The sequence below is a fragment of the Dipteris shenzhenensis genome, chromosome 3 (assembly GCF_047967505.1).
Source record: "Dipteris shenzhenensis isolate YYH24624 ecotype China chromosome 3, Dip_SZ_1.0, whole genome shotgun sequence".
Taxonomy (NCBI): Eukaryota; Viridiplantae; Streptophyta; class Polypodiopsida; order Gleicheniales; family Dipteridaceae; genus Dipteris; species Dipteris shenzhenensis.
This window is the reverse complement of record NC_141598.1, coordinates 10,138,208-10,154,198: the sequence shown is the minus strand read 5'-3', so window position 1 is coordinate 10,154,198 and position 15,991 is coordinate 10,138,208. Positions and strand designations below refer to the sequence as shown.

Here is a 15,991-nt window from a genome sequence, read left to right as displayed (position 1 = left end):
AGCTGATCTAGAGCTGGATTGAAGTCGTTTGAAGCTGGTTTGAGTTCTCTTGTCACTATCCCTTTCACTCTAGCCTCCATCCAGTTATTTCTCAAATTGTTTCTAAGTGATACCCTTAAGGAAACTTAAGGCCGGTTACACATCATGCTTCGATGGATTGTAGTGGCAAGTGACAAATGCCCCCTCATCATGAGCCATATTTTCTGCCTCATGGCTGTGCTCATGGGCAGAGCAGGAGCATTTGTAACTGCAAGACCATGCTGCTGCTTCTTGTGCTAGGAAACAATGCACTTTGAAAACTCAAAGATGTCATGTCCGGGCTTCTTGAAATAGTTGCAGTGTTTTTTCGTCTTCCTATCAGCAGGGGTAGAAGAAGATGAGACACCAGAAGAAGGTTTAAACTTGCTGAAATTATTGCCCCCCTTTCCTTTGCCTTCGCGAACCATGGCAAAGGCTTGATCTGCATTAATGAAAGCAGGCCAGTTTTGGCACCTCTACTCCTCTTGTATGAGCAAGGTGACAAGCTGATTGAAGGTGCAGTGGTTGGGGTTACCCATGGCCACTAACCTCAAGGTCGTAGCGAAGCCCTGATAAGAATCAGGTGGTCCATCCAATGTCGTGGAAACCACCCTGAGAATCCAGTCAACAGTGATGAGCTACTCTCTAAAGTCCTTGACTTTGTGAGATAGGTATCCATGCATCCCCTTCTTCCATCTTTACATTATCTAACTATGTGTGCAAAAAGGCAACCCATGCATCCTTGCTTTACTACAAGACCGAATATGAGATATAACGAACCTCTTGCAAGATAAAGAATCAAGGCATGTGCCCGTGCATCTCTCTGATTCCATTGGATTTGATCTTGTGTGGGAGGAGTTGAGGGCACTGCGGCAGCAATGGTAGATGATCCAGATGTAGCAACGATAAAACCACCCAGTGTGTATGGTGGCAGCAAGTGCTTGTGCCTAAGAGGCTAGTATGGCCTCTAATCTTGCAACAATACCCAAAAATTCTTGGCAACCAACAAGTGGTGCACCAATTACGACGACATTGGATAGTTGGTGCCATCAAGCTTGTCCTCAGCTGAAAGCATCCCAAGAAATTCATTGTTTGCCATTGCAAAATCCCCTTTAAAAATGATGTGATCTACAAATGTCAAAGCCTCAAGGCTATCACTGCAATGAGCTTGCTACTCAAAAAGCTGACTGCAAATCAGTAAATATCATTTTCAAAAATGACAGCAGAGTGTCTACAAATGTGAATGCCCAACTTATTGCTCAATACTAAGCCACATGACAAATCTGCCCTGCAAGACTACAAAAGATCTGCAAATTTATGTCCAACAAAACTCTATCCAACAACTAAATAAGGGAAAAATCTGCTCAAGACTACTCAAAAGTACCTGAAAATGAGAGTGCCCACAACACAGAAGACAATGCAAGGTAATGGGAGCAAAAGTCCCAAATTTTGACGAGCCAATGTGAAGAAAAGTGGAATAAGGCCTTATTGAGCACGTACTGCAAATCTGAATGCAGATTTGCCTAAAGCCCCAAATTTGTGGAGGGCAGTTGAGCCAAAAAAGAGGGCAAATACATAAATTCCCCGAATGTCACTGCAATTTGCATTCTGTCTCCAATGGGATGTCATTGTACTAAGAAGCCCCAATTTTGACAGTTCTTGCGATCCGAAAGTCAATGGTGTTAACTAGTCTGCAAATGCAAGCTCCAAACAAATGGAAGCTGGAAAGAGTTTTTGTTGAAGTCAACTGAAGATTTAAGGCGCCCATGGAGCCATTTTCACTTGAGTGTCGCAGATGTACAACTGCAACAAATGTATGATGCATCGGTATGGAACAGCATTGATGTACGACAAACTTGTATGGCAAGTGCCAACAGAAGCTGCGCTGAGCTGAGGCTAGTCGCAATGACGGTACAGTGGAGCTGTAAGGCAGTGTACAACAACTGTACGGACAATGTACAGCAGCAATGCATGGCGGCAGTATGGTGGAGCTATAAGGTAGTGTACGACAGTAGGGATTATGTGCATCTGCAATGTACAACGGCTACATAGCACTGACTGTCCATAGGAGCTCCTACAAGACTATACAGACGCAGCTGTACGGAAGGGATCGTGCGAGTAGGAAGTAGTATAGAGGGGTGACATGCGGGGGCTATGAACTACAATGTACGGTGGCTGCACGGCACTAACTACACATAGGAGCTCCTGCAAAAATGTCTTGATGCGGCTGTACGGAGAGGGCCGTGTGAGTAGAAAGCAGTATAGTGCAGCGACAGGCGAGGGCTATACTGTTAGCAAACGGAACTCGAACGAATGGTTAAACCATACAACCAAAAGCCACTCCCACTGACACAATCTAAGTTCTAACTCTCACTCAGATCATGGGCGATGGCATCTCAATTGTTCCACCCAGCCATACTCTTGTGGATCGCATTTTTCAACAGATACGTCTTTTCTTTTTTTCCTCATGCTTATCCACGAGACCCACAACTCCCTAGATGATTCCCCTTGCCACATGTCATCATTTTAGCCTTTTCACTTGGTGCACCATTTACCCCTCTCTTGGGGCACATTTAAACCTTTTGCCCCTTGGCATTATTGCACATTTAGGTGCACCTAGGCCTTAGCACTCAGAACCACCTAGTCAATGCCATTTCACCCTCACCTAGGACCTTGGCAGTTACTTCTCTTGACCATTTCATTTACGCACATTAATTATTACAAAAGTTGGTCATCTAAGAGAAAATGCCCACCGATCTTTCCGAGGTCATGCTATCTCGGCTAGAGCATAACATTCCTTCCCTCTTCAAGCATCAGCGTCCTCGATGATGAAATCTGGGAACACTCTCCATAACTGGTATACGGATTCCCAGGTAGCTTCCGATAGAGGTTAATCATGCCATGCAACCAACACCGTGGGTATCTTCCGATTTCGTATTTGCATTGTTCCTCGGTCTAGGATTCTTGTGGTTTGCGTCTTGCATTATCCTCTATCTCCTGAAACAAAACCACACCTTCGATTAGTGAGTCACCAATATGTAAAAATTTATTTAAACGAGAAACATGAAACATTGGGTGCACCTTACACCCCGGTGGCAATTCTAATTTATAGGCTACCTTGCCTATTCTTTTCAGAATTAACCACGGCCCACATTATCGAGGTGATAACTTAGCACACTCTCCTGAAGTCAACGACTTCGAGTGCGAAGGAACTCTAAGAAAAACTTTTTCTCCTTCCTTAAATACTCTTATAGACCGGTTTTCATCCGCATACACCTTGGCTCTATCCATAGCTTGGCGGATATTAGCTCTCGCAAGTGCTAGCATCTCCCGCATCTGAACCACAAAGTTCGCGGCACTAAGCACTTTCTGAGGTACTCCAACTATAGTTGGATTGGTTGGTCTATAACCATAGTTCAGCTCAAACGGACTGAACCCGGTAGATGAATGTTTCCTATCATTGTAGGCAAACTCTAACAATGGCAACCACTAGTCCCATGTATGTTGCCTCAATGACACATATGCTCTCAGCATATCCTCTAAAGTCTGGTTGACTCTCTCTGTCTGACCATCCGTCTCAGGATGATCCCCACTACTCATTCCCAACTCAGTCCTTAGAGTCTCGAATACTACTGTCCAAAAATGACCGGTAAATCTGACATCTCTGTCTGACACTATGGATCTAGGCAATCCATGCAGACGAAATATATGTCTAATGAACAAATCCGCCACTTGCGGGGCACTAACAGACTCCCTAGTCGGAATGAAGGGAGCCATCTTGGTTAGACGATCAACCATCACAAGGATAGAATCATATCCTCCTTGCGTCGTAGGCAGCCCTACAATAAAGTCCATGGAAATGCTCTCCCACTTACTCAGTGGTACTTCCAAGGGCTGTAAAAGTCCGGGTAGCTTCACCCGCTCGGCCTTGCTTACCTGACACGAGAAACACCGTGTCACATATTCATGAATATGCTTTTTCATCTTTGGCCAAAAGAAATCTTGCTTCACGAGATCATATGTCTTCTCGACTCCTGGATGTCCCACACACGGGCTATCATGGCACTGTCGAATGACTCTCTGCCTGAGATCATTCTGACTAGGTACTACTACCTTGTCATTCCTTTTCAGCATACCATCCCTTATGATATATCCTGCATAAGTTTGGCCTTTTCTGGATGCCAAGTCATCCTTTTCATTTTCCCCGGGTTTTAACACATGAGCCTTAGGCCATAAGCTCCGGACAAACTCGTCCACTTTTTGAGTTTCTCTGATCTCGGTCATTAGAGCACTCTCTAATACCGTGAAACTCAGGTTGTGCATAATGCAAGACAACGCATCAGCGACCTTATTATATTTTCCTCTTCGATCATGATCAACATCCACATAAAACTCTGAACCATATAAATAATGCCTCCATGTTTTCAAAGCATGGATAACAGCATACAACTCCAATTCATGAGTTGGCCAATTCCTTTGAGAGGGAGAAAGCTTCTTGCTTTCAAAGGCTACTGGCCTTCCCTCTTGAAGGAGAACTGCTCCTACCGCAATGCCACTTGCATCGGTTTCTAAGAACAACGGTTTCTGGGGATCAACTATTTTTAACACCGGTCCTATGACCACAGCTTGTTTTATGGTGTTAAAACTTTCTTGTTGATTCTGTCCCCAAATAAAAGGTACTTTATCTGAGGCCAGATCAGTCAATGGCGATACTATTCCGGAATATCCTTTGATATGCCTTCTATAAACATGGACAAATCCCAAGAATGATCGCAACGCGGTCAGACTCTGAGGGATTGGCCAAGTTAGTATCACAGCCACTTTGTTCGGATCCATTTCTACCCCCTGTGGAGTAATTATGAATCCTAAATATTCAAGCCTAACCATACACAGTATAGTTTTCTTTTTATTTACATAAAGACTGGCTTTCCTCAAAGTACTGAACACTATTCTTAAGTGTTCACGATGCTCAGTAATACTTTTACTGAATATCAGGATATCGTCAATAAAATGTACTACGAACTTTCCGATATACGGACGTAGCAAATCATTCATAAGCATGACGAATGTCGTTGGAGCATTGGTAAGTCTGAAGGGCATTACCAAAAACTCGTAATGGCCAAACCTGCTTCTGAAAGCGGTTTTATGCACATCCTCGGCTCTAATCCGGATCTGATGGTAGCCACACTTAAGATCTATCTTGCTGAAAATCACAGCTCCATGTAATGCATCTAGCAAATCATCAATCCGAGCCATCGGATACCTGTGCTTAACAGTGACATTATTCAATGCTCTGTAATCTATACAGAGGCGAAACGTATCATCCTTTTTCTTCTTTAATATCACTGGCGAAGCAAAAGGTGAGAAACTTGGTTGAATCTGCCCCAACTTGAGGTATTCTTCCAGCTGTCTACGCACCTCCGCCTCTTCAGTAAAACTCATTCTATAGGGAGGTCTATTTACAGGTTCTGCCCCCGGGATCAGTTCAATCTTATGCTGAACTTTCCGCTCTGGAGGTAACCCATAAGGTAGTTCATCCCTAAAACATTCAAAGAACTTCTCTGATATCTCTTTAGCCAACTCGGCCATCTTCCCATCTTGGGTAGCCTCGGTGCTAGTCGATGCATCATCAATCGACTCTACCGATGCTATACACAGACACAGAAACTCTTTCGGAGTCCTCCGAATTTCCATGGCTGAAATCAGTGGTCCTCAAGGTAAATCCTTCTCACCTCGCAAAACATATTCTACCCCGTTCATCTTGAACTGGTAAATATGCTTCTTCCAATCAATGGTTGGATTTTTCTGAAAATGCCAAGCCATGCCTAGGGCTATATCTGCGTGAGCAAGTTTGGTCAATTCAAAGTCCAGCTTCTCAACATAGTCCTGAATTCGAAGTTCCAACTGGGTAACCCTCTGGTCCCATACTTCAGTTGAACTTCCGTCCGCCATCCTGACCGTATAAGCATAGTCAGACGGACTGATTTTCAACTTGAGCCTCTTAATAAGCTTCGAGTTGATTACATTGTGTGTTGACGCTATGTCAAACAACACAATCACATCATGACTGGCTACTTGCCCTTTCATTTTAATCAACTCGAGCTCATCGAAAACCGTATACCCCGTTGCTGCGGGCTTTGAAAGGATGTTATCAGGTGCACCGCTTACTAACTTAGTAACAGACACACTTAACAGCCGAAGCACAATCCTTCTTTTCTAGCTTTCTCTTTTTGTTCAGGGGTCAACGAGGACTTTGACCAAGCCCGGGCTGCCATTGGAGTTATTTTCCTTTTCACCCCAACGGTGGTACTTGTTTTTGCTGGTCCCTCAACCAGCTTCACTTGCTTGGTTTGGCCACTTGGCTGCAAGACACTTGTCTTTGAAGTCCATTTCCTCTGAAATCCCCCTTTTTTCGGGTACTCATACTGAGTCCCTGCCTGCACAAATCCACTAGGTCTGCCTCTGGCATCCTCATAGTTCAGGGCTACTGCAATAGATTCATCTAATGTAGTCACATATTTAGCCCGAACTTCCATTTTGATCTTGTCGTTCAGTCCATAGATATAGTCTTGTAACTGAACCGACATAGGGAGAGGGTCTGTTATTTTCATGACACATTCCCTGAATTTGTCAGTGTACTCTGCCACCAACAGACTCCTCTGACGAAGATTTCTATAAGCATCCCAAGCTCGGGACTCTTCGTCAGGTGGAAGAAAGTGTTTCTTACATTCAGCTTTAAACCCTTCCCAGGTGGTAGGAGCAACTTGATCCTTCTGTTGCTTTATCCACCATCTATCCGCTGCCTCAATAAACAGGTGAGTGGCCTCACGGATTTTCTTTAGATCAGATTTGATTTCACAAATGGCGAAGGCTTCTTCCCACTTGTGTAACCAAACCTCGATCACATCAGAACTGCGCTCGGTCATCCGACCAGCGTACTTCTCCGGTCTATAATTAGCAACATTAGGCACCTTGACCCTCGCACGCTCTGATGAATGTATACTGGGCTCTGGCTCTGCTGGAGCTTTGCCCTTATCAATTCTAGATGGTCTAGCCGACAAGGCTTGCACCATCTCCCTAATCTCATTCTGACCAGCATTCACTTGAAGCTGCTGGTTCATAATTTGCTGTAAAGCATCTTCTAATACCGAAATCCTACCGACCAAAGTAGGTGTTGTGTGATGTGACATTTGTTGTGTAGACTGTGCTCTAGACTCACTAGGATTCACTCTAGAATTTTGTCCCTCTACCTCCATAGTTTCACAAGGGAAAATAGATTTTTTTTTTTCAGATTTCCCTTTTGTTATGCAGGAAATTAAACGACAGCCTCTGCTGTACAAAACAAATCGACTGCAGCTCAAAATTTGTATAGAGGAGAAAAAAAATGCTCCCTAGAAGCTCCACGTAGACTGAGTATGTGCGTTTCGCTCTGAGACAAGCTCGAAGGAAAAAATTGATATTTTGTGTGCCTCTCGCTTCCTTATTTTCCCTGTGTGCAAATCTGTCACGTCAACAGCATTCACCGCCAACTGCGCTCAGAATTAAACTGGTAGACATATGGCCTGCAACTGCGTCTTCAATCCGACCCTTCCAATTCGTCACGTCAACTATGATACGCAGGTCTTCGCCCCGTTCTGCCTTCACTTGACTCCACGCAATCGCCCGTCGATGCTCCACCAGGGAGGTCTAGGCCTGGAATTCGTAGACTGACTGACTTCCCTTAAGCTTCGTTTCCGGCATAAGCACTACCCTGCAAGACCCGTCCGAAAAGGTTGCGCCACCCTATCGCAACTCCACCTGTTCCGCTCGTCAAAAGCCTCCCTCACACAACTCAACCAGCGCGTTCTTTTGCCTGGACCCAGTTCCTCGTCATCACGTACTACCACGAAGACCATTGTCACCTACAAAGGCCTTGCAATCCATCGCATGTCACGAGCAGCCGCAAAATTTTTCCTCCGCCTGCTGTCCGTCACAGCCTACGAGCCCCTTCCCTTACCTTCAGCTCTGATACCAATTGACACAATCTAAGTTCTAACTCTCACTCAGATCACGGGCGATGGCATCTCAATTGTTCCACCCAGCCGTACTCTCGTGGATCGCATTTTTCAACAGATACGTCTTTTCTTTTTTTCCTCATGCTTATCCACAAGACCCACAACTCCCTAGATGGTTCCCCTTGCCACATGTCATCATTTTAGCCTTTTCACTTGGTGCACCATTTACCCCTCTCTTGGGGCACATTTAAACCTTTTGCCCCTTGGCATTATTGCACATTTAGGTGCACCTAGGCCTTAGCACTCAGAACCACCTAGTCAATGCCATTTCACCCTCACCTAGGACCTTGGCAGTTACTTCTCTTGACCATTTCATTTACGCACATTAATTATTACAAAAGTTGGTCATCTAAGAGAAAATGCCCACCGATCTTTCCGAGGTCATGCTATCTCGGCTAGAGCATAACACCCACCCTTCCTTCATCGCACATCGGGTCGGCTCCCATCTTCACCCATAGCATTTGTTTCCTTGAGAGGAACCTAGATCCTAGGCTCCAATACCACTATTGGATCTGGAGAGCAATGAAAGAAAGCTGGAATGCAAGGGAGTAGACAGCAAGCTGAAAGCAATGAACTGTACTTGCAAATGGATAATGAGAAAGTATAAATGAGGGGTCATAGAGACCCAAGTAACCCTAGTGTCCAAGGTGGACCATTTGTCCCACCCAAATGTACTAGGTATCCCAAATGGACTAGGAGTCCTAACTAGCCTACAAGGCCATACCAAGGTTAAGTGACAACAAGCCCCCATCATGGACCGCCGTATGGAAGTCCCACGTGAACTGTATTGCCTCCTGTGGGGAGTTCATAAGAAGCCTGTGTACTGCCCACATTTGTGCTGCAGAATCCCATTTTAGAAATACACAAGTACTTTCAATCTTCACAAAAGCAACTCAACCTCTTGGAGTCTATATACCTAGATGAATCTAGGAACATTCCCAAACTCATCCTCTAAAAACACAACATAGTGCAGTTTCAATCTCATGATAGTCACTTGTAAGCTTGAAAACCATAAACTCCATCACGCATAGCAGGGACTAGCTACTATGACATCCCCACTGACATCATCAGCGCCCAACAGTGGGTGTAGACCATAGTATAAAAATATGCTCTCACACATACAAATCCACACACCCACACATACTTGAGCATCCATTTATACAAAGTCTTCGTACTGAGTTTCTGTCGGCACTCCGGAGGTGAAGGGAAGACTCAGCCATGATGAAGGCTAGCACTAAAGGAGAAGGCAAGATGATAGGAAGAGGAGGCCATTGAGTGGAAGTTTGAATTTTCTTCCACTATCCCCACTCCTATTGAACAAGATAGTAATTTCCTTTCATCCTACTCTATCTATAGATTGGGAGTTGAATCTTTGCTGGTCTTCAGTTGTTTCTGTCCAAGGTGATCACTTCCTTTGATAACTACCGTTTTTCTCTTTCTATGAATGCAATGGTTATACTGCTCCTTGTTCAAACATAGATCAGCCATTGAAAAACTGTAAAGCAGCTCTTAACATTAACTGAGAAGGTGACCATAACCAACACGTCTACAAATCAACAAACATTTGTTAGGGAATACTCAAAATCTATGCATGAAATGAAATGACTCAGTAGATAGAACATAGAGTTGGCATAAGGGTCGACATATAGAAAAACTAAAGCTGTAATATATTCCAATGAGAAACATTTTGTTAGGGAATACTCAAAATCTATGCATGAAATAAAATGACGCAGTAGATGGAACATAGACTTGGAATAAGAGTCAACGTATAGAAAAAACTAAAGCTGTAATATATTCCAATAAGAAACTAATGAAAGCAACATCACTACCTATGGGTCTTGTTGGAAAACTACATGATCACAGATAACTATTCAGATACTCACAACACCGGCCATAGCTCTGTACAAAAATATAGATCAATACACAGCCCAATGCCTAGTAGAATCCCACAGTCAATGCCCCATCTGAGAAGCCGTGCAGCTGTGTCAAAATCGTTGAATCTCCAAAATCAAAGGAGCTGATCACAATCACAATGTAGCTGACCTCACCAACCTTTGCATGCAAACATGCCACATGCATGTCCACTAACCTACGGCTGCTAGTCATGAGACCTAACAAGGTTTGCCTTCCCAACAGCTCCCCTCGAATCAAAGGTATGCGCTTACATAAAATATCGAACTATCAAACTGGCATATTCTCAACAGACAGTGAATCATAGTTACCAGGGAACGGCGTTCCAACATCCAGAACGTCTGGAATGTTCCAGGAAGCAGGCCGGAACTGGAACAGCCCGGAACGTCAAAAAATAATAATAATAATAAAAGTTTTTTTTTTTTTTGCTCTTTGAAAGTTTTAAATGGGTATTTTAGAGCTTATATATAAAGTTTAAGGCTGTAAAATTTTAGTTTCTTTCATTTTCTAACATAGTTTTATGTCATAAGATGGCGTGTTGTGTATGACGTGGTGTTCCGGTTCCCGTTCCCCCTTCCTGGAATGTTCCCGTTCCGACACCCGAATTTCCGGAACGTTCCTGTTCCCTAGTAACTATACAGTGAATACTCAAACAAGAATTTCACTACCCCAAGTCGGATTTGACAGCCCAAAAAAAGAGTATGAGTGCTTCAAACGAAATCTCCCTCACAAACACTAAGAGAGGAGATTCCTTACAAAGAGACTTTAGCTCAAAAATAAATGTTTGTTTTGACACAGATGAAAGGCTAACCATCAACAAAATTTAAACCAAAAAAAAAAAACCTAAACTACTGTTAAAAACAGGCTACTCAAAAGGTATAGTCATCGTCGTGAGTGTCGGGTTCAGTGTCAGCACACACTCCAGCAAACTCTATTGACAAAAAACAAGCTACTCAAAAGGCATAGTCATCGTCGTGAGTGTCGGGTACAGTGTCAGCCCACACTCCAGTAAATTCTATTGACACTGCATTTGCATGGTTCTTTTCTCAGCATTAGTCCTCTTCTTGGAACAAAAGTCTTCCTTGTGTCCAGGTTTGCCACAATACTAGCCTCCTTCTTGACTCCTTTGCTCTTACTAGAGAACGTCTTATTCAGATAGGCACGCACTTGACGTTCATATGGGGATATCGACTCGCATGTCTCAGGGTAGATATCATTTCATTCAAACTCACACCATTACTAACACGAAGTATCTTGACAATTATCATTGTAAGTTGGTGGTAAACTAGACAGCCACACAGCCTTTGAGACATCTTCAGCTACACGTAATCCCAGATCTGACACTTGTTTCATAATACAGCGGCACCTTGCTCACATGCTCACCAAGTCTCCTGATGATGTCTTCAACCCGAAGAACTCTTGCACTAAGCGTCACGTTTGAATTCTTCAATCTTGACCCACAAAGTGTCTCAATAGTGACTCTGTTCTAAAATGCATGCTTCATTAGATCATGGTGATGATTGTACTATCTCCCTAAAGCCCTTCAAGGATGCCTAGTGCCCTCTCGTTTCTTGACTGTTGAATCTTCTTAGCAGTCTCTTTAGTATTCAGCTTCTTCTCAGTACCGGTGACTACAAACCAAAGACCCTCCATCAGATAAAGTCACAAACCAAGTTGCCATGCATGGAAGTTTGTGCCAATAACCTTCTCAAGCTTTGTTGAACCTCATGCATAGAGTTCATCACCACATCTCTGACACCATATTCTCAAAATCTATGTATGAAACAGAAAGAGTCAGTAGATGAAACAAAGAGTTGGAATAAGAGTCTAAAGCTGTAATATATTCCAATAAGAAACTGATGAAAGCAATATCACTACATCTCCTCAGACCTACGGGTCTGGTTGGAGAACTACATGATCACAGATAACTACTCAGCTACTCAAAGCAATAAGCCATATCTCAGAACAAATATTTAAATCAATACATAGCACAAGGCCTGGTAGATTCCCACGATGGATGGACAATCAGAGAAGCCACACAAGCTGTGCCAAAATCATCGAATCTCCAAAATCGAAAGAGCTGATCACAAAAATAGCTGAATTTTACCAACCTCTGCATGCAAACATGCTACATGCATGTCCACTAAACCACGGTTGCTAGTTATTAGACCCTACGAAGGTTTGCCTTCCAACAACATTAACAAAAATCATGATCATTAGGATACAAAACAAGCAGATACTTTTACATTTGAAGGGAAAGAACTGTAAATGGTCCAGCACAGTTTTTTCCTTTTTTTTAAACTTGGGTCTACAGTTTGAAGACAATTATACATTCGCAGAAAGAAGACTTACAGGAGATTTGAAAGCCCCATTCGGGTTCTAAAGTAGATGCAAAAATCGCACTTGTGGAATTGGAAGATGTGGAATTCTTGCACAATGCTGGTGCAGAGTCACTGCAGACCGTGGTTCTCTACGGATGCCAAGCCTGGGCAACACCAAGAGGAGAAATATGACTACACACAAGTAATATAGTTCTAAAATCAATACAGAAGGATTTTGAGGGTAACGCGTGAAAGTTTTATGAGACCACACGAAAATAAGATGAGAATGCAACAGCAATTAAGAGTTTTTTATCTCAGCATTATCCTACACATTGACACATAATACCGATCATACTCAGAAACTATTAGCATTTAAGCCCTAAACACTTACTAGCTAGGGTGTCATTGCCTAAAGGAGCTTAGAGGAAGCATAACAACTTTACCTGTATTTCTAATATGGGCTACCTGACAGCTCCAAAGATCATCAATGTTTTGACATTGGCTGACACCACATTGCACTTTGGCATGTAGTCAAACACAAGGTGAGCATTTAGCATGTTGCCGCGCTTCACATGCATTTGCATCAAATCATTTGCCCTCAGTATTGGAAGCTCATATGAACGTTCCTCCGGAATGGTACAAATTTCCTTAGCCTTCTTCAGCTAAGACAAAATCGTGTGGATAGAGTTTCCATCACTGCCTACACCAGAAGAATGATTGCATCTAAACTGTGTGTCCATTATTAGTGACAACACTGTATCTATTGTAATTGCAGCATCCCTCGGCTGAGCAGAGGCAGGCTGGGTAAGGGTATCTGGACATCAGCATTGTGCAGACCGTGGTTCTCTGTGGATGTCTAGCTGCCCTTACCCAACGTGCCTCCCCTGAGCAAAGCAAACTCCAATAGCTGTAGACACATGCCAAGCCAGGGGATGCTGCATTTAGAGCTGTCATTAATTGTCCACACAAAAAAACTTTCCATCCGTCAAGTGTTAATGTGGCGTGATGTGCAATAATATTTCACCAATCAATCTTTCACATCAAAGCAGTGGCTCGCCACACATATGGTCCCTACTGGTGTATTGATTAGGGAAGAAGCAACAGCTACACGTATGGGTGTCCCTTCTGGTGCATTGAATTTTTGCCGCATGTAAGGGTATCCCTTCTTGTGTGTTGATTAGGGCACAAGCAACAGCCAATTTCTCACTATGCCTACACATTCTTTTTTTATTTTTGTCATCGTATAAATCCTGTACCATATGGTCCAAATCAGTTGACAGACGGCTCTTCAAGCTTTGCACATATATCTTTGCTTTGGGGATGTCCCATATCTTCAACCGCAAATGTAGGTGCCATTCCAATAAGGTCAGTCATCCAGGCTGCTTCCAAGCTCCAGCAACATTTCTCATTGCCTAGATCTTACTATGGCCTCCTTCATGTGAGCATCAGCATACATGTTTGCCATCAAGACATATGCTGGAGGGACTCTCTCATCTAATCGCACCACATTTTCAAAGGCATGCCTTCCAACCTCCACATTCTTCCACCTTTGACAAGCACTCAACACAGTTAGCCATATAAAAGCATTAGATTGAAAAGGCATGCTCTCCACCATTGCCACTGCCTCATGTAAACGGCCTGCACGGCCAAGGAGATCAATCATGCAAGTATGGTGCTCAATAGTCAGCATGATGCCATAGTGGTTTCTCATAGCCTTGAAGTACTCCTGGCCCGTGTCAACTAGACCCACATGGCTGCATACGGTAAGAACACTAAGAAACGTGACCCTGTTTGGCTCTACGCCTTCCTGCCTCATTCTCTCAAAAAAATGAAACACAAGTTCACTTTCTCCTTGGCGGGCATATCCTGCAACCAATGAATTCCATATTACAACATCCCTTGTAGCCAATGTATCAAACACTTGTTGGGCATCAACCATGCTCCCACATTTAGAATACATGTCAATAAGACTGGTTGCCACCCTTGGATTAGTCTCAAATCCAACTCTGTTGATTTCAAGATGCAGTTCCTTTCCAGTTTCCAGAGCTGCTGTGTTGCCACAGGCTTTCAAAAGGGCAACAAAGGTAAAGGTACTTGGCGACAGAGATTGCTGTCGCATTTGTGCATAAAGCCTAAGAGCCTCCTCACTTTCTTCTTGCTCAGCATATCCCAGGATCATGGTACTCCATGTCACCACGTTACGATGTGGTAATTCGTCAAACAAACGCCGTGAGTCTTCCATGTTCCCATATTTAACATACATATTTACCAAGGTGCTCCCCACAAATATATCTGATTCAAAGCCACACCTTATAATTTGGGAGTGGATAGCTCTACTTTTTTCCAAGCACCCTAAGTTTGTGATCCTGTAACCTTGCTTGTCCTCTTCGGACGCTGCCAGGCTAGTGCAAGCCTTTAATGCACCAAGAACTGTTCGATCATTTGGCTCTATGCCTTCACGATGCATCCGTGCATACAATTCTAAAGCAAGTTCAGGATCTTCTTGCTCAGCATATCCCAGGATCACAGAAGTCCAAGTAATCACGTTACGCAGAGGCAACTTATCAAAGACACAACGTGCATCCTCCATGCTCCCACATTTTGCGTACATATTCACCAAGATGTTTCCCACAAATACGTTCAACTCAAAGCCAGTCTTTACAACTTGAGAGTGGATGGCTCTACCTTTTGCTAGGCACTCTATTCTGATAAGCCTCACTCCAATTTGATTGTCCTCTTCCACTGCTGCAAGGCCACTACAAGCCTTCAATGCCCCGACAAAGGTTCGATCATTCGGTTGGACACCCTCCTGGTGCATCCGTGCATAAAATTCCAAAGCAAGGCCGCTGTCTTCTTGCTCAGCATATGCCAGAATCATTGTAGTCCACGCAACCACGTTACTTTGAGGGAATTGTTCAAAAACACGCCTTGCATCCTCCATGCTTCCACATTTCACATACATATTCAACAGGGCTGTTCCCACAAATGCATCTGACTCAAAGCCACTCTTTACTAAGTGGACGTGGATGGTTCTACCTTTCGCCAGACACCCTATTTTCCAAAATTCCCCTCCTAATTGCTTTCCTTCTTCTAGCACTGCCAAGCTACTGCAAGCCTTCAATGCTCCAACAAAGCTTCGATCACTCGGTCGGACACCTTCCTGATGCATCCGTGCATACAATTCCAAAGCTCGGGTACGCTCTTCCTGCTTGGCATAGCCGAGGATCATAATATTCCATGACACCACATTGCGCTTTGGCATGTTGTCAAACACGAGGTGAGCATCCAGCATGCTGCCGCGCTTCACATGCATTTGCATCAAATCGTTTGCCTTCAGTATTGGAAGCTGATATGAAAGTTCCTCCGGAATGGTATGAATTTCCGTAGCCTTCCTCAGCTGAGGCAAAATCTCGCGGAGAGCATTTCCATCTCTGCCTGCACCAAAAGAATGATTGCATCTAAACTGTGTGTCCATAATTAACGGAAGACACAAGCACCTATAGAATGAAGAAATATTTGAAACAACTCTGCTTTTTTTTTTTTGCGGTAACGAAAGTTTGTATTAAAGGTAAAGTGAACTGTACAAAAAAAAGGAGAAGGCAGCCTCAGAAAGAGAGGCAGCAGACCCCATCTCGGCTGTACAGTTTTTTGGGAAAAACAATGAGAGCTTTAGAGTGAAACAACTTT

General features: G+C 43.6%; 1 protein-coding gene across 1 annotated transcript; it reads right to left on the bottom strand.

The window, feature by feature from the left end:
- Positions 1–9,765: 9,765 nt before the first annotated feature.
- On the bottom strand, positions 9,766–15,779 carry LOC147903338 (pentatricopeptide repeat-containing protein At1g11290, chloroplastic-like). Its single transcript, XM_087371387.1, has 3 exons — positions 12,748–15,779; positions 12,336–12,468; positions 9,766–9,780 (listed from the first exon to the last, which is right to left on the bottom strand). Exon 1 carries the CDS (start codon positions 15,777–15,779, stop codon positions 13,710–13,712), a length of 2,070 nt encoding a protein of 689 aa, XP_087227513.1. The 3' UTR covers positions 9,766–9,780; positions 12,336–12,468; positions 12,748–13,709.
- Between the last annotated feature and the right edge of the window lie 212 nt (positions 15,780–15,991).

What these genes read in the sequence shown, in the direction of transcription:
- LOC147903338 (XM_087371387.1), bottom strand. Translation starts at nt 15,779, where the DNA reads ATGGACACACAGTTTAGATGCAATCATTCTTTTGGTGCAGGCAGAGAT.